A 23,700-nucleotide genomic window follows, 5' to 3' on the forward strand; every position below is an offset into this window, starting at 1 on the left:
ATGAATATATTCATTATAGAAGTTCACGCTAGTGTAAACGGTCGATGCGATTTCTATAAATCTCATCATATTTCTTCACATGAATATATCACTAGTCTAAACCCACCCTTAGAGCGGGTTGTGTGAATGACAGTTTCTGCTTACTTTTTGGATAGTAGATGCAATTTTAAGAACAAGATTTGACAGGTTTCACGAAAAATTTAAACTAAGATACTTACATACTAGAACTGTAGTTGACCTTCAACACAGGGTTTTTTATCTTTGTTCCTTGTTCGAGTCACTGAGGTGAAAAGCAAAATTCAAATTCAATGTTGAAGGACTTAACCATCTAATTTAAGATCAGAACAATTCTCCAAAACCTCTTGAAAAGAATATGAAGATTCTGTTCACTATTAGTGTGATGAGTCACCTAAAAAAAATTCAACGAATCACCCTCATCGGAGGGTCATTAAACCCAGCTTGCTTACCTTCGGTTTCAGCTTCGTTCTTTTCAATTCAATTTCTCTTTTGTTGTATTATCCGATAAAATTCACGATTCAAGAATCCACTATAATACAGGCTTTCGGCAATGCTCATTAAAGAAAGAATCACACGGATAATAGTACACATATTCTGATCAACGTTTTCTAGAGATAAAAGAGAATAACATATAGAGCTTTACATCGATACATATAATTGATATTATGGTTTCACACCTCACGGATTAGCCACATAAGTGCTCAGTGCAGTGCTGATCGTCGAAGTTAAGTTCAATAGCGGCACAGCAGTACTTGTAACATTAAGACCCTCCGTCGAGTTTCCCGTCTTTCCGAGAGCGGCCAAGTTGAACTGAATCAAGATGATCAAATAGCTAGTGATAGCTCCAGTTATCTGCGGAAAACATTAATCAATTTAAAAATTTTGATTTACTTTCCAATACATACCGCATAGAGCGTGGTCATATCCAGATCGAAGAAACCACAAGCGCTGAAATTCAACTGATGGTTCAAAAGCTTCAACGATAGATGGTTCACTATTTGATAGAAATGTGTTTCGTCCACCATGTTAGCAAGATGATGCATATACACGCCGGTACGTTTCGATTCGGTTTTAGTTTTCCAACACACATAGATGCAAATAACGCACTTCATAGCTATGTACGCAATCAGCAACACGGAGATCTGTACCACCTGGGCTGTTCGGAACAAAATTGGAACCGGCTGCCCGGAAAGGGCACAATAGAGAAAGTAGAATTGAGCCGTTATTACCATAAACCCATGAGCCATCGACACCAACATCTGAAAGCTGAACATTTGGTTCACACATTTGCCAATTTCACACAGCTCATCGTGCATTCGGCACACTAAAATCATTTTCTTATCCAGCTTCTCGTCGATCTTCATGTACTTTTCAAACGAAAGGAAATCAAACGTCGACCGCTTCTGGGAAATTGCCTTCTCACCACGGCCTATTTTCTCGATTGGCAACACATTGATTATCTTTGGAGTACCCCCTTTCTTCATCGGCTGAACCGGATGGATGATACCCCTGCGGTGACTGCGGATCGTAAAAATTTCCTTCTCCAGATAATTCATGGGTATAGCTGTTTTCTCAAACTCACGCTCATCCTCCCAGCGCTCGTTGTGCTCCTCGAGTAGACCTGCAAGTTCGTCCATGTGGCTGTTCATAGCTTGAAACCGATGTCGCACCGCCGATACAAGTACGAAAAACCAAATTCGACTAACCGAATTGATGCCCGTGGGGAAGGCCGTTATAAACCACATCAGAGACAGCAGCGTATATTCTGCAGCAAATACGATGAAGTTGTACGTTGTCAGCAGGAACTCGAAGATGAAGGCGAGGATCAGGAGAATATTCGTGTAGCGTCGAACGCCCGCATTATTCACGATGATATTTTCACTGGTCAACTTCAGATCGACTCGTTCCAGCCGGCTCACACAGTCAATCAGCGTCTTCTGGTTGATCATTGAGGCCACAAGGTCGATACACATCATCAACGGTTCCATGTAGTTGATGAGAATCCCGATTGCGTTTGTGAGTGTACCTGTGTGAGTATAAATTTTAAACAGCAATAATACATTTTGAATGTTTTGGTACAAGTACAGTAACATGTTTTGTATCGTAACAAGCTTAAGTCAAGGATAATAATACAGTTCGACAAGTTCTGTATTTCACAATCATACCATCAGACTGTCAAGTTTAACAAAGCGCTAGTTCATGCGGAAATCCGGTGTGATCAGATTCGAAGAACTCGAACTCGTAGAATTTGTCAGTTCCCTCTAACGTCTCCGTGTACGGGCAACTATTATTCGGGTGGATCACAATACACATCATAGTGGATTTTAGTTTCAACAATTACGTTGAAAGGTATTGAGAACAATTGAAGCACATCGGATTCCCGAGACGAATTTTGAATTTCAAATATAACTTTCAGATTTCAAATACAGATTACAGAATCAATCCAGGTCCTAATCCAGAGAGGTTATAGAATACTAATTCTAAATTCCGTGTTTGAGACCTTCAATCAAAAACGACGAGTGAGAGTTCAGAGAAAATCAGGTGAAACGCTACAAGATCATTATCTACAGCCTACGGTAAAATACGGGGGTGGAAACATCATGGACTGGAGCTGCTTTGCCTGGGTCGGAGTAGTAAACTTGGCTCAAACCAACGGCATAATGACAGCTGACGCCTACATTGACACCATCAATGAAACTTTTCGTGAATCCGTTGCAAAAACCGGCGTAGGCAAAGACTTCATTTTGCAACAGGACAATGATCCTAAACATACTGCCAAAAAAACAAAGGTTTTTTTCAAATCTAAGTAGATAAGTAGATGAATGTTCTGGAATGGCCTGCTCAAAGTCCAGATTTGAACCCTATTTGAAAATCTGTGGACTATTCGGGACAATAAGGTGGACAAAACTAACGTAATGAACAAGGACAGGTACTTCACAGCATCGAGAACCTAGAAGGAGATTAACGCACAACATCTGTAGAATTTGATGGAAAGCATGCCCAAACGTTTTCAGAAGAATTGTGTCACATTTACCGGAAACCCACTTCATCCCCATTACATTGATCTCAGAATAAATTTCATCACGAAATAATAAATTCATAATAAGAACTGCGGTGGTAAATACGTAAGTACTATTTTTTTTCTTATTCATTCTTTTCACATTTTTATTTACAGTGATACAAACTCGAAGTCGTACTCCACCATGCAGATCTCTTTTTTTCTTCTTTTGGAAGTCGAAAACAAGGTTTCGGAACATCCTATTTAGATGAAGTCATAGTGTCATATGAGAGTTAAAAGGTTTGCTATCTGTTTTCAGAATAATGGTTTTTATTTCTCTAAGTATTTCGAAAGTATGTGCGAATGTCTGAAAATTGACTCAAATTCATAATCGTACTATGGTTGAAATTTCAACTCGATTCATGAAGCGTTGATTAATTTCAGGATTCCATCATTAGTATGGTATCCCATGTTCATTGCAACTATCTTTAGCTGCCTTTAGCCGTTTTCTGCGAGTTTTTTGGTGTACTCGGAAGGAATATTCGTCCAACTAAACATTCTGACCCAATACACCATAGATGAAAACCAAATTACCCTCTACATGCACCCTCATACCATCCCTCCACCACCACCATGTTTATACGTTGGTTTCAATTTTTTACGTTCACTTCATCGTTTGGCTTCTTCGATACTAAGCGACAACCATCGGAGTCAAAGATATTAAATTTCGACTCAACTACGGGAATAACATCTTCCCAGTCAGACATTGATGTGTTTCTTGCTGTTTGGAAAAATGGAAATTTGAGTTACTGATTTATTTTGCCGTTGAACGGTTTTTCCGTCTGTGGTCGAGAATTCAAGTTGTTCTTCCTCGGCACAAACTTTTTTTGATTCAATTTAATTTTCATCGATGGTGTATTGAATCAGAATGTTTACCTGAACATCCTAAAGAAAAACATGAAGCAAAGTGTGAACAAAATGAGATTGAATCGAGGATTCAAGTTTTTCCAAGACAATGGCTCTAAGCACAAGTCACATATAGTTCACACATGGTTACATTATAATTGTTCAAAAGTTATTGATACTTCTCCCCAATCTCCCAGCATCAATCTCAGTTGAAAAATATGGAAGTTATCTGTGTTGGAAATCCAGAAACCATCAAATTTCTAAAAATAAAGATCTTAAAAACCATTTGATCAAAAAATGGATGAATATTCCTTCAAAGTACACCAAAAAACTCGTAGATAACGGCTAAAAACAGCTAAAGATAGTTGCAATGAACATGTGATACCATACTAATGATGAAATCCTGAAATTGATCAACACCTTATGGAGCGAGTTGAAATTTCAACCAGAGTACGATTATGGATTTGAGTCAATTTTCATACATTCGCACATACTTTTGCAATTCTTAGAGAAATAAAAACCATTATTCTGAAAACAGATAGCAAACCTTTTAACTCTTATATGACACTATGACTTCATCTAAATAGAATGTTCCGAAACCCTGTTTTCGACTTCCAAAAGAAGGGAAAAGAGATCTGCATGGTGGAGTACGACTACGAGTTTGTATCACTGTATTTTTTTCTTATTTTAAAGTTACCTGCTTAATAAATATTTCATAATCCATGCTCATTTCTGAATGATCTATTAAAGAGCAAAACGGAAAGGAAAGAAGACGGCATGTCAATTGTGCCTACATTAATTTCTAAAAATGACACAGCGAAGTCTTCAACTTTTTTTCGACTTTCTTCATTACAATTTCTCATTTTACTTCGTAACTTCGTAACAGGAGATTCGACAAAATCATAATCTGATTTGTCAGAATTTTTCCATCTTCATTCGAGTAAACATTCCATTCGGGTAAATGTTGCATTCGGGCCTCATTCGGGTATTTGTTACATTCGGGTAAACGTAGCATTCGGGTATTTTTTACAATCGGGTGAATGTCATTCGGGTATGTGTTATACATTCTGGTAAATGTGCTTCGGTTGAATGAGATACAACCCTTCAGAAGGTGATTGACGTTCACGGTGGTCATATTCCATTCGCGTTGACGGCAGAATGGTGCCGACATCTAGATACGACATTAGTTTGTGTGAGGCTAAACATTCTCTATCAGATTAGTCGGCCCTAAAACAGTTTTAAATTGTTACAATTTATATGAATTTTTTTTCTTGGCGTTATTTACCTTCTAGAAGTACGTTGTTCTGACCCTAATTTAAACTATTTTCTATGGGTTTTCTGATATTCTCACCAAAGCTCACCATTATAATATAAAATCATCTTTCGACACAGTTTTTGTATGATATTTTTTCACTACTTGCAATCAAAAGTGATTTTAATATCCATGAAGTGCTAATTTGATTTGGGAAAAACAATTTTCATTCATAATTTTAATTTCAAAAGTGCGTCATTTCTTCTGCAAACCCATATTGTCATGCCTACTCCCCTATTTCGTAATACGAAGTTCAATGCCGTCAACGCGGATACTGAAGATCTTAAATTTGCATCATCACATCGTTTTTGACGTAGGACTACGTCTAACCGGAAGATATAGGGGGTGAAATGGAAATCTAGGCTCTCAACAAGTAGGAAAAAATGCAAGATTTGGAACGCTTATAACTCGAGAATTCGGGTAAAGGTTTGCTATCCGTTTTCAGAATAATGGTTTTTATTTCTCTAAGAATTGCAAAAGTATGTGCGAATGTATGAAAATTGACTCAAATCCATAATCGCAAAGGTTTTTGCATCAATTGATAGGAAATATATCTACGCATCTATCATAACGAATAACATTTCATTTTTATTGAGATAAATAATTGAATAATTGTGAAATATCAAGCATTGTCCAAATGCACTATGTGCCCATTTTTGATTGGTCCATTTTGTGCTCCTCAAATCGTACCGACCAAAACGGGCAACCAGAGCAGCAGCGAAATAGAATGAAGCACGATTGGAAAGGAAAAAGAAAAAAAATGAGGGAAACATTGGTCGCAGTCTCACACATGCGTAATTCTCGAGCCAGCCAGTCAGCTCAAAAATCCCCGCTCCGCTGCTGTAACGATCATTCTCATTCAAACCGTACACCACATCGGTTCGCATCACAACACATCAACAAACCAACTCAAACAGCCATGTCTAGACACGATAAAGGAGGAAAAGTGAAGGGAAAGGCAAAATCCCGCTCGAACGCTGTTGATCTGGAGTTCCCCGCAAGGGTAGCTAGGCCGAGCGCGTTAGTACCAGTGCACCAGTCCACCTAGCCGGCGTTACATAGTTTCGGCCGCCGAAGTGATCGAGTTAGCTAGCAAAGCTGCTCGCGACGATAAGAAAACCCGTATTCGGAACAGAACACATTCGGTTCAGTGGGCATCAAGACAACAGGCAGTTGCAGCGAGTGGCGAGTGGCAAACGCAATCGCAAAACGGCAGCAGGTAGCAGAAGAAAAAAGTTTGTTCTTTTTATAATCTGCTTTGGTGGCAAATCCAGAACAAGGCGGCATCGAGGACGTTCGAAATGGTTTTTTTCAAAACCACGAGTACTAAGATTTCTAAATTGGAGCCATTCCATAAAACAAGGCGCTTTTCAGGGCCATTAAACCTTCCAAAAAGGAGTTTAGGAAATAAAGTTCAATGCTTTCTAAAACATTATCCAAAATAATAATAAAACACAAATTGATGTTTTCATAATTTGTTTGCCAGGATCTGATGAGTATGTGAATTTGGCAGTTGTTCTGAGCTTATTGATAGTTGGGGACTTTCCTGATTATTCAATTCAAGGCGCGTAGAAGTATACCTAAGGTGGGCCAACTTGCTAAAACCACTCTTCAGCCATCTTGGAAGTCTACTGTGTTTTGTTTGTAAACAAAACACAATACGCTTGTGCCCAAGCTCGCTCGTGATCAGTCTGTCTCTTTCACACTTCAAGGAAAAAATTCCCCTTCTGCTTTCTTCCGTACTGTTTTCATATACCGCTCCCCTACCAAATTAGTGACGAAACGGCCTCACCTAGTACCATAGACCCGTCTTGATTCAATTTTCACCAATTCTTAAATTGTTTCCAGATTGAAAGTACAATAATTTACAATTAGTTCGACATTTAGCTAATTGGACGGACATGTAATGTGATTTATTTAGTTGGACATTTTTGTAAACATAGAGATCCAAATTATGACCCCACATTGAAAGTCGACACTGTACCACTGTCATCGCAAATGTTCAATTACAGGTTAAAATCGCCTCCAATGCGACACTGAGTGGTGCTTCGACACGTCGCATTAAATATGCGATTTGTACAACATGTCACAAAGCTGGATGGGAAGAAATTTTGCAACTGTGAAAGCTGTGGCGAGTGGCAACAAATCGCTAAACAGGAAGGTTTAGCCGAACAAGATGGGGATATCGAGTGATAACAAAACAATAAACTCTTTAGATTGAAAATAATTTTGTGATCCTGTAAAGGACCCTTTTTAGCCTGCATGTGAATCCAACGAGCGAACAAATCGTAATGAATGTGTTTTTTTGCCATCGCTCCCTTTTAACGCTCATTCGTTCGTCTCGTTGGACTCGCCCCTCTGGCTGAGTCTGCCGTTTTGGTTCTATCCTGTGAGTGTGTACCGCTAGAGTATAAAACACGAGGACCCCAAAAAAATATCTTATTTTCTTTCAAACCGTAAACCCGTGTGGTTGTACGGCATCGGCATCGTGGACGTAACAAAGGAGGACAAGTTAAGGGAAAGGCAAAGTCTCATTCGAACCGTGCAGGTTTCCAGTTCCTTGTTGGTCGCATTCACTGATTGCTCCGCAAGGGTAACTAGGCCGAACGGATTGGTGCCGGAGCACCAGTATACCTAACAGCGATTATAGAGTTTCTGCCGTCGGAGTGCTCGAGTTGGCTTGCAAAGCTGCTCACGACAATCAGAAAACCCACATCAAGAACAGAGCAGCTTCGGTTCGGCGCTCATCAAGGCAACAATTAGTTTCAGTGAGTGGCAAAGTGTTTCTCCGGCACGTTGCATTAAATGTAATTTACTGAACAACATGTCCCAAGTTGGATGGGAAGAAATTTTCCAACTGTGAAAGCTGTGGCGAGTGGCAAACGCAATAGCTAAACAGGAAGGTTTAACCGAACAAGATGGGAATATCGAGTGATAACAAAAACACAACACCAAAAGTTCTTTTCAGAACCATCAACATATTCATAAAGAGTAAACAGTAAACTAATCCATTTTTCAGGTAGATAGGTATAGTAGGTATTCACATAGGAGAAGAAAATAAAACAATATATTTAAAATATATATTTAACAAAAGCTGTCCCCTTTGTATAATCCTACGTCTCTCCGGTTATGTCCCCGACATTACCCACCCGTCTTTTTTTTGTTATGAATTTTTAAAGTGGATTTTGACGTAGGGCTACGTCTTTCAGTAAGGGTGCGAAATCAGAAAACATGTAACGATTTTATGAAATAAAGTTAACGTTAATAACTAGTTTCGCTACGAATTAATTTTGATGAAAAATAGAAAGTTGCCGTATTCGACAATAGTTCATATTTTAATCACATCTAAAACTTTGTCGAATACACTATATCACTATCTTGACTTTAAACCAAATTATGATTAGTTGTAATTTTTTCAAAGAAAACATTCAACAGTTGTTGTTAGAAACATTTTTCCCTACAAAAGTGCCCTTCTTCCGATGTATAGACGATTGTTGGAAATCGTAAGGACTATTCATATTTTTTTTTTGAGAATTTAAAAAAATATGTTTTTGAGAAAATATATATTAATTTGTTAAAATAATTTTCTAGCGAAATTTTTTTTAACAAAATTTTGGTATTTTTTATGAAAATTTAAACAATTTCCTACATTTCACCCTTTGACTAGAATTTTGTAGTTATGATGGTTTTTGAGTTATAATGATTTGAAAAAATCAGGAAAAAATGTTTGTCTCTTTTCAAAAAGTAGTCTGATTATATTTTTAATATTTCAAGTATACAAATTTGCTTAAAAGCCCCATGTGTTTACACCCAAAATGTTACAAGTCGGCAAGCCGAGTTTGCATGAAATTCATCTTATGTATCGGCGAGTTACAATATTCGTATACCACTACGAATTAGATTCAGCGTTCGTTCTACGGGCGATATGTCAACTCTTTCTAAACAACCATGCATCGACCCTTTTCAGGACTACTAAAAAAGTTGTTTCGATGCAAGTTATATCCAGAATAATGAAAAACGTATTAATTTTCATAACTTTTTCCAATAAAAGAGCTTGTATAAATTCAGCAGTGTATTCGGACTTTTTTGTGACATAATTTTCGTAAATTTTAGCATTGTTTCCGGATAAAAAGTGACGGCAATTTGCAGCACATGTGAAGAAAGTATTTTCCAGTGGTGAAAACGTCGGAAGAAAATTGAAAATGAAAAATTGTTCCACAACGATTGCTATTGTCGCCATTCCACTATAGTTTCGGCTCGGATTTTCTGTTGCCGTTCTGCGAAAAAATGCTGTATAGTATAGTTTATGTATAATTTTTTAATTTATTAAGATCTAAAACTTTTTCGGATACACTATATCGCTATCTTGCTTCTGAACACAATTAGAATAAATTGTAATTTTTTCAAAGGAAACATGAAACAGTTGTTTGGAAAACTTTTTCCCTGCAAAAATACCCATCTTTTGATGACTTGTTGGAGATTGAAAGAGCTTTTCATATTTTGATTTTTTTTACATATTCAGAAAAAACGTTTTTGAGAGAAATGAATTTCAACTTTTGAAAAGAATATTTTTTCAGCGTAATTAAAAAAAAAATATTTTTTTATGAAAATTTGAACAATTTCCTACATTTAATTATATGACCAAAATTTTTTTGGCATTATAGTTTTTGAGTTATATTTTTTTATAAAAAAAATAGAAATAAACTTTGGCCCTTTTCATAAAGTAAAGGGTGTGTCACATCAAATTGCATCACGGAAAAAACGCTGTAGAAATTTAATTTTTAGGAATTATATCTTCAGCTTTCGCTTATAATCAGATAAGAGTGTATAGATCACGTTGGCCATGCTTCACTGTCAATTTTTCGTAAATTTGGAAAAATGTCGTCGAACGAAAAAGAGCGTCGTGAATTAATCCTGTGCACTCATTTCGAGAATCCGGAGTTGTCACATCGGGACATCGGTAAGATGCTGGGAATCGTCTAATCCACGGTCAGCAGAGTACTAAACCAACGATACTTCGAGAACCTAACCATCGACCGGAAGGTGAAGAACGGCAAAAATGGATGCTCCGTCAGTGAAAAAGATCACAAGCGCGTAGTTAAGCAGTTTAGACGTGATCCGAGAAGTTCGGTCCGGGATGTCGCCAATAAGCTGAATTTGTCAAGTTCATTCGTCCAGCGGACCAAGCAGCGGGAGGGCCTGCGTAAATACAAGGTTCAGAAGGCTCCTAACCGCGACGAAAGGCAAAACATGGTGGGGAAGACGCGAGCCCGGAAGCTGTACACCGAAATGCTGACGAAGCCGCATTGCCTGGTAATGGACGACGAAACCAACGTCAAAGCGGACTTTCGTCAGCTGCCGGGCCTGTTGTTCTTCTCCGCAGAGGACAAATTCAGCGTTCCGGAGGAGATTCGCAAGCAGAAACTATCCAAGTTTGCCAAAAAGTACATGGTGTGGCAAGCGATCTGCTCTTGCGGAAAGCGGAGCGCCCCCTTCGTGATGACCGGCACGGTAAACGGGCAGGTTTACCTTAAGGAGTGCCTACAGAAGCGCTTACTACCACTATTGAAGCAGCACGAGGGCCCGACCATCTTCTGGCCGGATCTCGCTTCGTGCCACTATTCAAAGGACGTGTTGGAGTGGTACGAAGCCAACCGGGTCACCTTCGTGCCAAAGGAAATGAACCCGCCCAACGCGCCGGAGATTCGCCCAATAGAGAAATATTGGGCGATTATGAAGCTGGCCCTCCGGAAGAACCCAAAAGTTGTCAAATCGGAGGCGGACTTCAAGAGAAAATGGATTTCTGTTCAAAAAAAACTACAACCTGACGTTGTACAGAACCTTATGGACGGGGTAAAGAGGAAGGTGCGAGCATACGGGCTTGGGCTCGAAGTTTGAATGAAAAGAAAATGCCAAAAGTTGTTTAATAGTTTTTATTTTACTGTCCAAAATTTTCAAAAGAATCGGTCTACTGGGCGAATTTCTACAGCGTTTTTTCCGTGATGCAATCTGATGTAACACACCCTTTAGTCTAATTTTTTTTTGAATATTTCAAGTATGCCAATTTGCTTAAGTGACCGATGTCTTTACACCCACAACGTTTTTAGAGACAACTGATTAAGATAAGTATCTTCGGAATATTGTATGTGTTTTCGCTCTTACTTCATTAATATTCCAGTTTCCCCTTGAAGTAACTCTTTCCATGAAAAACACAAGAAAGCCACACCAGGTGAACTACCAGGACACGATTATTTCTACATACCAAGGATGAGTATGTAGCAATAATCGTTAGTATTGTTAGTAGCGTTATTAGTTAGTAGCGTTATTGACTAATTGACTAAACAAAGAGGAAGTGTTCCTACTAGCATGTGCCTTTCATTGTTTTCTGAACAATTTTGCAGATTCAATTGCAAAAGATGCACTGACTTATACTCACTTTCAAGACTAAAATTTTAACCAAGTCAGCTTCAATTTGGGAGAACAAAAACCAAAAATAATCCATACAGCGTGAAAAAATTACTGCATCAATCTACGCAAAACTAAAATCTTTGTACGACAGTAAATAGTTGTGACTTTCCAAATTCAGTAAAAAAGAAACCTTATCAACATCTGCATTTACTCACAAATAGCCTGATTACAATAAAAGTCAATTCCATAATTTTTGAACTTCGAAATAAAATGTAGAAAACTTTCGATAGTTAAACTTCACTTGGCACTCACCTTGGCCACTGCCGTCCCCGCTTATGTAGTAATCGGTCGATAAATGGAACATCACCGAGTAGCTACACATATTGACCACTACCCAAATGTTCGCAAGAATCGAACTTTTCAGAACATTTTTCGAGTAGAATTCCCGTAACGAATACGGAACCACTCCCAGCACGGAGGAAGTGTAAAACAATGCCTTCACCGATTCCAGCAAGCTCATCCGAGATGGTTTCGCGGCCATTAGCAGGACGCAGTTGTTTGGCGTGGAACGAATTATAGACGCTCTGCTGATTTGGGTGGACACGACCGAACTTATATTGCTACTCACCGATCGATTTGTCATCTCAAAGTGCCAATTGGTTAAGTGTAGTTGGCCGACAGCGCGGTTAATAATTTAGCTGCGTTAATCAATGAAATGAAGGGATGTTATTTTAGTGCAACACTTTGTTCAATTATTGTTTTGTATGACATCCATTCTCGTATCCTTATCCAGTTATACTGCATGTGGTGTTTTTATTAGTTTCCTGTTTCGAGGGCTACATATACACGTGTACATGGATGTAAATTACTGAAAAAAAAATGTTTCGAACTAATCGAGAATTGGATCTGAACCTTGTTTTAACTAAAGCACGTGTAGATTCACCAAGTTTGTAAACTGCTGACACTTTGCGTATCGAATTTTGATTTTCGAATGCTCTACACGGTTAAATTCAGTAAACTGTTTTTGCAACTTCTCAACCTAATGACGTCGAATTTTCGAAGTGAGTGTCCAAAATTTATTTTTTTTTATTTTTTTCTACTTTCATTCTTAAAAATTACTCAAAAAAACTTGTTGAAATCTTCATGTTCCTCACCTTGGCAAATTTGATAGAATTTGCTAGCATTGCAAACCTATCGCAAAAGAATCAATGAACATTTTTTGGTAATACACTGGACAGTACAACTTCGAGGTTCAACCTGTGGATCGATTTGAATAAATTTATATCGCAAGCGCTTAGTTTAGGTTACTGGTTGGTCAGCCGTTTCATAATGTAGGGGTGTTTCTGAATCGCTAAAATCGTGTACCCGGGGGCGGTCCGCACCCCTCGCACTCACCAGTCGACGCCACTACTATAGCTGCCATATTGATAGTCACCTTAGGTTCGATGAGTTTCATGACTCCCTGTACTTCAGTAGAGCTGTCACATGTCTAGGTGAAAAGACCCTTCATATTCCATACATGTACCTACTATTTCAATAATGATTTAAACAAATTTGAACAAGAAAAACGCATAAATCTCTCCCATTTAGCATGATATATGCGTGTGACCACTTTGCCCCAACCAGGTGACCACTTTACCTCCAGGTTCGGGTCTACCACTTGCTGAGGAAGATTGCCCAAATGAGCTCACGACCTGACTTGTGTCTGTATTCTGAGTTTCAGTGGAAATGGACAAATTACAGTTGTTTTGAACTGTACCCAGGACTGCGATTTTCCATGCATCTTCTTTGGCTGCGACTATTTTCATTTTTGTTATTTTTATTATTTTTAGTAATAGATTTCTTAATACTCACGTTTTTCAACAGTCTGAATTATAAATTTAAAAAAAATTGTGTAACTTTTAATGATCCTCACATTGGCCAATTTGATAGAATTTGCTAGCATCGCAAACCTGTCGCAAAAGAATCAATTAACATTTTTTGGTAATACACTGGACAGTTCAACTTCGAGGTTCAACCTGTGGATCGATTTGAATAAATTTATATCGCAAGCGCTTAGTTTAGGTTACTGGTTGGTCAGCCGTTGTTTCTGTCGCATACGAAATTGGATTAGTGATCCTAGGAGTTTAAAATCGGTACTGCTGGCAGAAACGAATCATCAGAAGGATAGAGGTTTATCAGACTTCAGGGACTTCAGATTTCTTAAAGGAAAGGTGACATAGGTTCTTCAAAAATGGTTGAACTGCAGCAGCTGATGTAAAGAAAAAGCTTAGTTTAGCCCCCAAGCAATTTATCCTCAACAGCCTCTGCAACTACTCTGAAGGCACTGGTTGTGAAAACAGCAGCAAAGTTCCTACGGAAATATGGATGTGTGTCTTTTTTCTGTCGTTCCTTTTGTGCTTAGACTGATTTTTCCCCTTTTCTAAAAATGACTTTTTTCAAAAAAAAAACATAACTTTTGAAATTGTTAGCCGATTTAGATGTTCCATATGTAAATTTGAAGCCAATGAGTTGTTCTTCTTTGAAAAGATACAACACTTGCGTAAAAATTGGATTCTAGTGGCATAGATGTAGTCCAGTCGCATAGGAACATTGAACGAAAACTGAAAACTTGTGAACTTTGAAAAATCATAACTTAACACTCCTATACTCGCGCATTGGTCTGTCAGACCGAGAAATCAATAATTCGTTCATTTCTCAGAAAATATCAACACTACGGCTTTGCGATTCTCTCTAGCTTCGTTATTCGTCGTTCGTCATCGTTTAGCGTATCGTCATCGTTTAGCGTATGTGTTGGTACAAAGGGGACGTGTGCCACTTTTTTAACACTTTCGGTCTGACACACCGACGCGAGTAACTTTTTTGGACACGTGCCTTTTTCATATTCTAGAATATTGTTGAATGAAATGTATAAATTAATGTTAGAGGCGTGGAATATTTATAGAATATAATGCATAAGGTCATTACCGGACTATTCTTATTTGTTTTCAGTCCCTTTTGTAACTGGATTGAACGGATCCATATATTAACAATTCGCCGATATATTCGTCGTTAGATTCATGCGTTCAAAAGCAAAATATAAATGTTTGACTTTCGTATAGTTATTCGCTAAATATAATGGTCATACATATACACACTTGTGGAAGAATTGTAAACAGTAAACTATAAACTAATCGGTGGCTTATAATAATTTTTAACAACTACAGTCTCGGGGATATTGTTTTTTACAATGAACAATATCGACAAGAAAACAAGAAAAAAAGGAAGTTACTAGAAATCCTTTTATATCATCTTTTTATGCCCCATTTGAAAAAAGGTATTTATTCTTAGTTTACCAAGAATACAGAGACAAAGAATATTAGAAATATGCAAACTTTATATTCCAGAACCTTTATCGTCTGGTAATTATCAAGAAGGTTGTTATACATTCTTCTCTTCGATAAAAGACCCGAAAAACACGCAACAACTGCATGAAATGTAAAAAATATGTTTGTTTCGAGCACGCAGTTATGCTTTGTTCTGATTCTTACTCCAATGAAACCACAATCGATTAATACGTTTTAATGTTATTTTATAGCTCTTTATACTTCCATGAATTATATTCAGTTGCTTACTTTTAATCAATAACAGTGAAAAATTCGAATTTCGATATTTGTGTTGGAGTATCAAAAATTATTCTGTTTTGAGGAGGCTGAATAAGATGACTATTAAAACATAATAAAGACGAAGAATACATATTTTTTGAGTTTTTTCATTCAATCTTATCATCTTCTTCAAATAAATGCCAATAAAGCCTGAAAAATGCACAATGGCAACATGACAGAGAAGTTAAATTTTCGGTCTGTGACACCGTGCGCGAGTATACGTGTTATGATTTTGCACACGAGTACAGGAGGGTTAAAAACGAAGAAAACACCTTTCTGATATTCGGATATGTTATGTGAAAAAATCTCAGCTTTCGAAAAAAAACCTTAAAAAATATAGCGTCCTTGGTACCAAGACCATGTAAACTATAAAAAATAATTACAATCAATAATTACCAAAACAAAATCCGATTTTTTTTTCTCAGATGTATTATTTTTTCAAACAATACTAGCGTATTGGCTTTATTTTGATATGTCTATTTCCTGAACCGGTTCAGTATATTTGAAAAAAATCATTTTTAGAAAAAGGTGAAAAAATAAAGCGATAAGGAACAAAACTACCACTTTTCACGAAAATCTAACAACTTTTATATCGGTTTGGCATGGAATGGCTGCTAAACATATTTCAAATCAGATCAAATTCAAACAAGTAATAGACATCATTAAACCGTTGACAACAAACATCCAAAGGATTATTTTATCCGTATAGAGTACAACGCGCTGTCTGCCGGTGGAAAACCTATTGTCTGGTTGATCTACACGGAGTGCTGATTCGAAGCTTGCCCAAAAGTTCTATCTAATTCTTCATTCATTCTTCATCTAAATGCCTGAGTATGGCGTCTAATGAACCCGAGAACGGTAGAAGCCATAGCGGTCACTGTTGTAATATGCTCCATAAATTTTAGCTTGTTGTCGAGCACGATACCTAGATCATTGACGGCTGCAACTCTTTCCACTTTGATTGATCCGATCGTATATTCGCGAGTGATTGATAAACAATACCATGAAAAAGTAGAAGGTAAAGCCGAAGAGAAGCGTCTTGCCTTGATGGAAGAAGGTTGCAGCTTATCCTGTCCGGCTCCTTTCGAAGCTTCGAGACAGCTCAGCTTCCTGAGTACGTCTTTAATTTAACTTGATTTAATTTATTTGTCAACAGATAAAATAACTAACCCAATGACATAAAAATTACAACTTACACTACACATATTAAATCAAAATTCTACAGAAACAACTCTTATTTTTGTAACGCGAAACATCAAAGTCAAACACATTGTAGCATCTGTTGAAGACACGGCATATCTTTTGCATGGAATCCATAATTTATTCGTGAGGTACGGTTGTATAAAAAAAACATGGGAGCGTCAATTACGGCGGCGGCTGTTTATGTTGAGACAGCTTAACAACGAAGTGCAGTCGATGTTGCCTTGAAGCAGGTCCCCAATGAAGCATGCCATCGCGATGTTACGTCTCGCCTCAAGTCGTTCCAGGTGTATTAGCATACAGCGACTTTCGTAGCTGGGTAAATTGTGAGTGTCATACCAAGGGAGACGTCTCAAAGCAAATCGGATAAACTTTCGTTGAATTGCTTCGATGCGGCTCATCTCATTCTGGTAGTACGGGCACCACACTGCAGCTGAATGTTCCAATATAGGTCAAACCAAAGAGCAGTACAAAGCCTGTAGGTAATATACATCCTTGAATTCTTTGGCGAAGCGGAAAATTAACCCGAGTAGAGACGAGGCTTTTGACACACCGTAGGCGACGTGGTCTTTGAATGTAAGCTTGTAGTCAAGTAGTAATCCAAGAACCTTGACCGTCGATTCCCGTTTCAAAATTTGTGCCCTTTAGAACATAGTTATGTTGAATTAATGCACGATGTCTGCCGAATTAAATTATGGAGCATTTCGATGCATTGAGTGACATGCGGTTTAGTTGGCTCCACTCGGCGAAAGCTTCCAACTGTTGCTGTAGAAAATCAGCATCGCTCGGTTTCCGTATCACAATACAACTAGAGTTCATCGGCGTACGACAACTTAAGGCAATTCAGTAAGTGGTTGACGTCGTTCATGTATAGCAGAAACAAAAATGGCGCCAGAATGCTGCCTTTAGGAACGCCAGATGTCACGGGGAAGGGAGGAGGAACGTAGTCCCCAATTTTGACAGACATGCTCCGACCAGTCAAATAGAAAGATATTCAAGCGAGCAGGTCGTTGTAAACGCCCAGCCTGTCATATTTAGCTAGAGCAATGTTGTGATTCATTTTATCGAATGCTGCAGAGAGGTCTGTGGCCTTGTTCAAGTTCACAGATGATGAAAGAAGTTAACTGTACCAAATTGGTAGTCGTCGAGCGCTTGGGCATGAAACCATACTGATCCACCGAAATGCAGTGGGCAAAGTTTTGAACCGATCTTTCGAGAATAATTAGCTCGAGAAGCTTTGATGTAGCACTTAAAGCGGCTTTCCACGATAATTAGATACAGTCCATTTGCAACCCTTCCTATGAATCGGAAGAACGTGGGATTTCTTCCAGCAGGATGGGAAGTCACCCGACCCTAGGGAGAGATTTAAAGCGTTGACTGGAGTTATTGCTAGAGCAGGCAAGCAGCGAGGACGGAATGCCATAAGAACCGGAACCCTTTGAACTTTTCAGTTGATTCCCGACTGCAATAACCATTTCTCTGGTAATAGAAAACGATCCACTTGAAAAGGTCGAAAATGAACGTTGCAAGAAGCAGCTGCTACGTTCTGACTGCTTGTTCGTTAGCAATATCCGTAATGGTGGCAGCTTCCACTAAACCGTTAGTCATGCTTGAGGGGAGTCCTGTTTCCTTCCTTTGAGTATTCAAGTGTTGCCAGAACCTCTTAGGGTTAGATTTCAGACGGTGTTGAAGCTGCGTTGGATGCGCTTGATGTAGTTGATCGTTTAGTCGCCGGTAGTCCGAATTGATCTTGGAATAGTGCGCTTTCGTAGATTTCGTATGAAGTTTGGCATGTTTCCGAAGAGCTACTCTTTTCAGTTTTTTCAGACGCTTAAGCTCCAATTTCGACCAGGCAGGTTTTATAGATTTACGGATAATTCGCTTAGGTACAAATACATCAATAGCATACAATATGATGCACGAATGCGTAGATGTCGCGTCGTTAGCGTCACGATTAGCCAGTTCTTCTTCCCAGTTCATGTTTGAGAGGAAATTATTCATCTCGCTGAAGTTAGCTTTGTCAAAGTCGAATAACATGCCCTCTGTCATGTTTTTGTAATCACGGTGTACGCAAAAATCAATGCTGACCAGTAAAGTAAGGGGGAAACAGGCAACTTTTCGCAAGCGGAGTAGGAGTTGGTATTACAGAGCAACTGGAACATATTTCCTCACTTACAAAGCAGAGGTCAAGCATACGGTTATTACGATTAGTAACTCCACTCTTTTATCCAAGCCTTGAAGTGCGATAAGCGTCCAACAGATTACCGGAAACGAGTCCAGTCGATGAGTCAGATGTGGGGAAATAAAAACAGCGGGTATTCTGCTCTCATCTAACATCCCGTAAGTTGAAATCACCAAGTATCGTCAAACTGTCCTTTGCACCCATACCATCCAGTCAAGCGACAACAAATGCTTTTTGATTAGAGTATTGTCGTTCACACGGTCCGAAGGAATGTACACCACACAGATGAAGACCGTTGAGTCGCGTGCTTTGATCGACACCTACAATTGTTCAACCGTCAAGCTTTCGGGAGGGGATAGTAACCGCGACTTATAGCGAAAACGAATAGCTATCAAAACTCCACCGCCAGAACTTTTGTTGCTGTTAGAGGGCGATCGATCTTGTCGGAAAAGTGTGTAATTACTATCGGAGGGCTGGCTTGAAATAGTGTTGTCGTTGAGTCACGTTTCCGTGAACGCGTAGATGTCGTAGCAGCCATCCCTGCATGCAATCGCGTACTTTGCTAACGATGTTGTAATTCCGCCAAGGTTATGATAGGCCCGTTGAAACGTTGGCATCAGCGACGTCGGGAATAGAAACTCCACGAATGACCTGTGGTATTCTGCTGTAACTTAACGAAGCATCAAGAGAAAGAGCATCGCAAATAATGGGATACTTGCCTCGACCACAGGGCCAGGACGACTTCGGTTGCAGGAACCAGCTAACAGCACGACTGGGTCGGGTGGCTCCAGGGCTTCCAAAGCACTGTAAATATTGCGTCCTGGTGTAACCTGTCGCTTTAGGGATCAATTTTACCACTTTTGGTGACACGTCGGCAGCTCAAGTCACTCACTTTAGATTTATCATAACACCTTGTCAGATAAACCCATACCAGCTGGTCGACAGCAAGGCCATCAATGTTTACAGTTCTTATGGTATTTGCGGCTTTGGTGGCAACATTGCCTTGAGTTCTCGTCGATTGAGGTGTAGGGTAGTGGTCGCTCAATATGATATGCCGGCGTATTGAATTTGGTAGTTGTGCGGTGGATACTAGAGCGGCTGAGCTCGTTGAAGCAACTACAAGTTGATCTTATCTTCTTTGTTTTTAAGAGGCAAGTTGATTATTAAAGTTGCAAGGCAGTAGTGACGCTTGATGTCTTCTTCGGTGAATGAGGTAAGCGGTTTATTTAGGCCACACGACTACAGACTACTCAAATACGGACGATCGTACGCACTCGGAGTGTGTTCATATTAATCATCACTTTCAACACTTTTCCGAACATACTTTTTCCAGGTGAGTCTTTCCGTTTTCTCCCGTCTTGTACAGCAGTGTGCTGTCCAAATTGGTTATTTGGATTCATGTATGAATGTTGGCCGCGCCAACTGGAGGGAAGTTATCCGAAAGATTAAACCACCACAGGGATTTTTGATTGGTTAAAATTTCCTTTAATAATGTAAATCTGTAAATTACAATCCAAATGTTTTCTTTCAATTAGGCTTACGTTTAGTGCAAATGATTTAAATTTTCTCTCTAGGAAACTGATATCGACTTGTTCCAATTATCTTTTTATACAAATTCCGCGACTCAATTCAATAACCCAATTGATTACACACTTTTTGTTTTAAGCAATAGAATGATTGTTTCCATTAGATCGCCAGCTCCAATTGTTCCATCGACCAATGTGTTGTGGATGATAGGTGCGCACCGTCCGAGGGACGTAATAATGAAGTCTTGGGTCATTGGTAGATACTTCCACTGGATTCTGCGATGGTCGCGTGAAACCTTCTTCGTGGAAGTATCAACTATTCCACGAACAATTCAAGGGGCAGCAATTCATAAGTGAATGGGAAACATTCCTAGCGAGGCGAACACGGAAATCACTTTTGGAAGGCTAAAATCAACGATCAACACAATCTGGAATATCGGGATGTCATCGAAATATGCATTGTTCAACTAAATTTCGATTCCACTATTGAATAATTATTTTATTACCCTTCACATGATGACTGCACTTTGTGTACCAACGATACGACACCTAAATGTAGATCTAATTTGCATTGGTTTTCTGTCGGCAGGAAATCTTCCGGCATATTCGGTGCATATTGCAATTCTAACAACCATGAGTACAACTTTGAAAATCTGTACTGAGTATTTTGTTTTCCATTACATAGTCATTTGAGTATCAAAATGCTCATGTCTGACTTGCAGTGTAGAGCATTCGAAACAGCTTTAAATGCCCATTTTCATTATTCGTAAATTCGTAATGGAATAGGAATGTATAAGGGTGAACGTTTGGGGTATGTCACACACTGCACACACACACACAATTTTAGATCGGGACATAGGATGAATGGTACGGAATTTTTGACTAGAATATAATTTTGGCCTCGAGAGGTTATGGCATAGCTGTCACATATCTACTGTGCCTAAACGGTGGCGTTTCGATAGTTGACTCGCTCCTGCTCGGTAATTTCCAGTATCTGCTTGACCGTTTCGTCAGCTCCGCTATAGCTGAGCACTCCTAAGCAACTTACCGGAACTTTCTTCATTAGATGGAAACCGAGTTTCCTGCGTTTCACACCGAATACGTACGGGACCTTGGTTTGTCTGCACATGGCCTTGACTCGCGCCACTAGCTGATCAATACTATCATTTGGTTCCAGATCCGGAGCGATTAGAACCAGTTTAAGCTTGTGGGTTTCCAAATATTTGAGAACCTCGTTGAAACCAACGCAATAGCGTTTGTTGCTAACCGCCTTGATCGGATTCTTGCCATAAGCACTCGTCTGGAACTGAAACAACTTCGTTACCAGTGTTTCCGTTTGGCTGCGGAGATCATCTGTTACGAAATGATCACAATACCTGCGGGTTAAACATAATACCATTAGTCATAACACAAATCCACACTCTAATCAACTTACGTTCTAAAAGTTCTGGAATGGTTAACTTTATCTACACTCTTAACAGTATCATGCAGTGCCGGGAATCCATTCTGGTACTCTTCCGAGCCCACAATCGGCGGGAGTGTATTCTCATTCGCACAACAACGCTCGATCGCCTTGAGAAACGGCGAAACTGCTACGTTTTGCTGGAACACCTGTTCAGTTATTCCAGACGAATGTCCGTTCATTCGAATCAACTCATAATTCACATCCTGAATCGGCTGACCGTCTTCAGAATTATTAGTTTCCTGCTTTAATTTACGATTACTTATAATATCCTTCTTCAGCTTCGTTAGCTTCTTATCCTTCGGGACCTCTCGCTGCTTGCCTTTGTGTAGAACGATTGGCTGTGTAACAGCTATGGGTACGACCGGTTTCAGAATTGTCTTTGTCTCACCTAGTGGCCCATTTTCTGCCTTCTCCGAAAGAGACAGTCGATCTCTGATGCAGTCGGACAGGTTAATTTGCACCACATCGCTGGGCGTTTTCTTAGATCGTTTTTTGGTTTTAAGACTTGGCCCTGAAGGCAACGTCTGCGCATTGTTGTATTTCTCGAGAAAACTCTCGTCAATAATCTGAATTTTCTGACTTTTCGGTCCTCGAATTTTCTTCAGCTGTTCTTCGTATCTTTTGGCCTGCTTCCGTTCCTTCTCCGCCTCCTTGCGTGCCTTCCTGGCGGAAGACTTCTCCAAGTCGGATAATGGCACCTGGACGGTGCTTCTGCTTGGTCCAGCTGAAATCACAGCCTGGGCCAGGAGAGTGCTATCCGCGTTTTGGCTCATATTTAAACTATCGCTTGCTAGTCCATTGTTAAAACGGCAAATTCGCAGCCGATTCAAACAGATTGAAAATCACCATTTGGGCGACAATTCTCCAGACCCTCGATTTTTTCTCATCCACTTCACGACTAGCAAACGATGGTAAACAAATCGATTGATTTTTGATCTGACATCGTCTTCCATCAGTGAGATCAGAGATGCCAAGTTTGGAGACATGTCTTCATTTTGAAGAAATTTGACTCACTGTGAAGACATTTTGAAGACATTATGAACTATGTGAAGACAATTCGTATATTATAGCGTATGTGAATTTTTGAGAGATATTATTTTCATAAAGTTCTAACTATTGGCTAAAATTATCGTCGAAAGATGTAGGGCGTTTGTCGCAGTGTCATTCGCTCGCTTTTCCAAGCAGAAAATACACAAGTATATAGAATGAATTCAACGACTTCTAATTCAAATTCTGAAGAATTAAAAGCGGCTTGAATACATATTGTCTCTAGAAGACATTAGTTCGTTTGCACTCGAGAATTTGAATGATTGTGACATTGTATTTTTATTATTTTGGATCTATACAATATATTATACTAGATTTTTCAAACGATTACTTCACAAAACGATTTTATAGTCTTATGGATATGGTTTGAATTACAAACAGAACTTCAAAGCCGAATTAAATAAATTCAGTTATCACAGTTCCCTTTTTGTGGAAGAACTTTGGCGATACTCACTCAATCAGCGGTATATGAAGCCAATTATCATTTCTAAACTCATCAAATTTAGTTCTCAGTTGCGGAATATATTCTTCGCTCGCATTTATTGAAATAAAGTCCAAAAACCCAAGGCAAGTTTAATGAAATGCACTATATAACAATGCCAACTAGAATAAACATTGAATAAGCTATCAAACTTTGTTCAAAATTAAGTTATGAAATTTAGTTTCCTTCGATATGATTGTGAAGACATTTGAAGACACTTGAAGACATTTTTTCGTACAATGTGAAGACATTTGAGAAAAACACCTGGCATCCCTGAGTGAGATATACAAAGCAAGGTGCCTAGAAGTATATCCTAAGGTGGGCGAACTTGCTAAAACCACTCTTCAGCCATATTGGAAGTCTACTGTGTTTTGTTTGTAAACAAAACACAATACGCTTGTGCCCAAGCTCGCTCGTGATCAGTCTGTCTCTTTCACGCTTCAAGCAAATAATTCCCCTTCTGCTTTCTTTCGTACTGTTTTCATATGCCGCTCCTCTAACCAACTTAGTGAC

At 39.0% G+C, this 23,700-nt stretch overlaps 2 protein-coding genes across 2 annotated transcripts; both read right to left on the bottom strand.

The window, feature by feature from the left end:
• Positions 1-509: 509 nt before the first annotated feature.
• On the bottom strand, positions 510-12,183 carry LOC129778745 (gustatory receptor for bitter taste 66a). The gene is made up of 4 exons (XM_055785830.1): positions 11,955-12,183; positions 924-2,044; positions 696-870; positions 510-626 (listed from the first exon to the last, which is right to left on the bottom strand). The coding sequence occupies exons 1-3, from the start codon at positions 12,181-12,183 to the stop codon at positions 697-699; spliced, it is 1,524 nt and encodes a 507-aa protein (XP_055641805.1). The 3' UTR covers positions 510-626; position 696.
• Positions 12,184-20,666: 8,483 nt separating this feature from the next.
• Positions 20,667-22,605, bottom strand: LOC129776791 (selenocysteine insertion sequence-binding protein 2). Its single transcript, XM_055782643.1, has 2 exons — positions 21,630-22,605; positions 20,667-21,570 (listed from the first exon to the last, which is right to left on the bottom strand). The coding sequence occupies exons 1-2, from the start codon at positions 22,430-22,432 to the stop codon at positions 21,135-21,137; spliced, it is 1,239 nt and encodes a 412-aa protein (XP_055638618.1). The 5' UTR covers positions 22,433-22,605; the 3' UTR covers positions 20,667-21,134.
• Between the last annotated feature and the right edge of the window lie 1,095 nt (positions 22,606-23,700).

This window comes from Toxorhynchites rutilus, chromosome 3, assembly GCF_029784135.1.
Source record: "Toxorhynchites rutilus septentrionalis strain SRP chromosome 3, ASM2978413v1, whole genome shotgun sequence".
Lineage (NCBI taxonomy): Eukaryota > Metazoa > Arthropoda > Insecta > Diptera > Culicidae > Toxorhynchites > Toxorhynchites rutilus.

Excerpts from the sequence above, each read along its gene's own strand:
- LOC129778745 (XM_055785830.1), bottom strand. The coding sequence starts at position 12,183 with ATGGCCGCGAAACCATCTCGGATGAGCTTGCTGGAATCGGTGAAGGCA. Across the intron at positions 2,045-11,954 it reads CGGGGACGGCAGTGGCCAAG|GTACACTCACAAACGCAATC; the intron begins GTGAGTGCCAAG and ends ATACTCACACAG. Across the intron at positions 871-923 it reads ATATGACCACGCTCTATGCG|ATAACTGGAGCTATCACTAG; the intron begins GTATGTATTGGA and ends TGTTTTCCGCAG.
- LOC129776791 (XM_055782643.1), bottom strand. The coding sequence starts at position 22,432 with ATGAGCCAAAACGCGGATAGCACTCTCCTGGCCCAGGCTGTGATTTCA. Across the intron at positions 21,571-21,629 it reads CATTCCAGAACTTTTAGAAC|GTATTGTGATCATTTCGTAA; the intron begins GTAAGTTGATTA and ends TTTAACCCGCAG.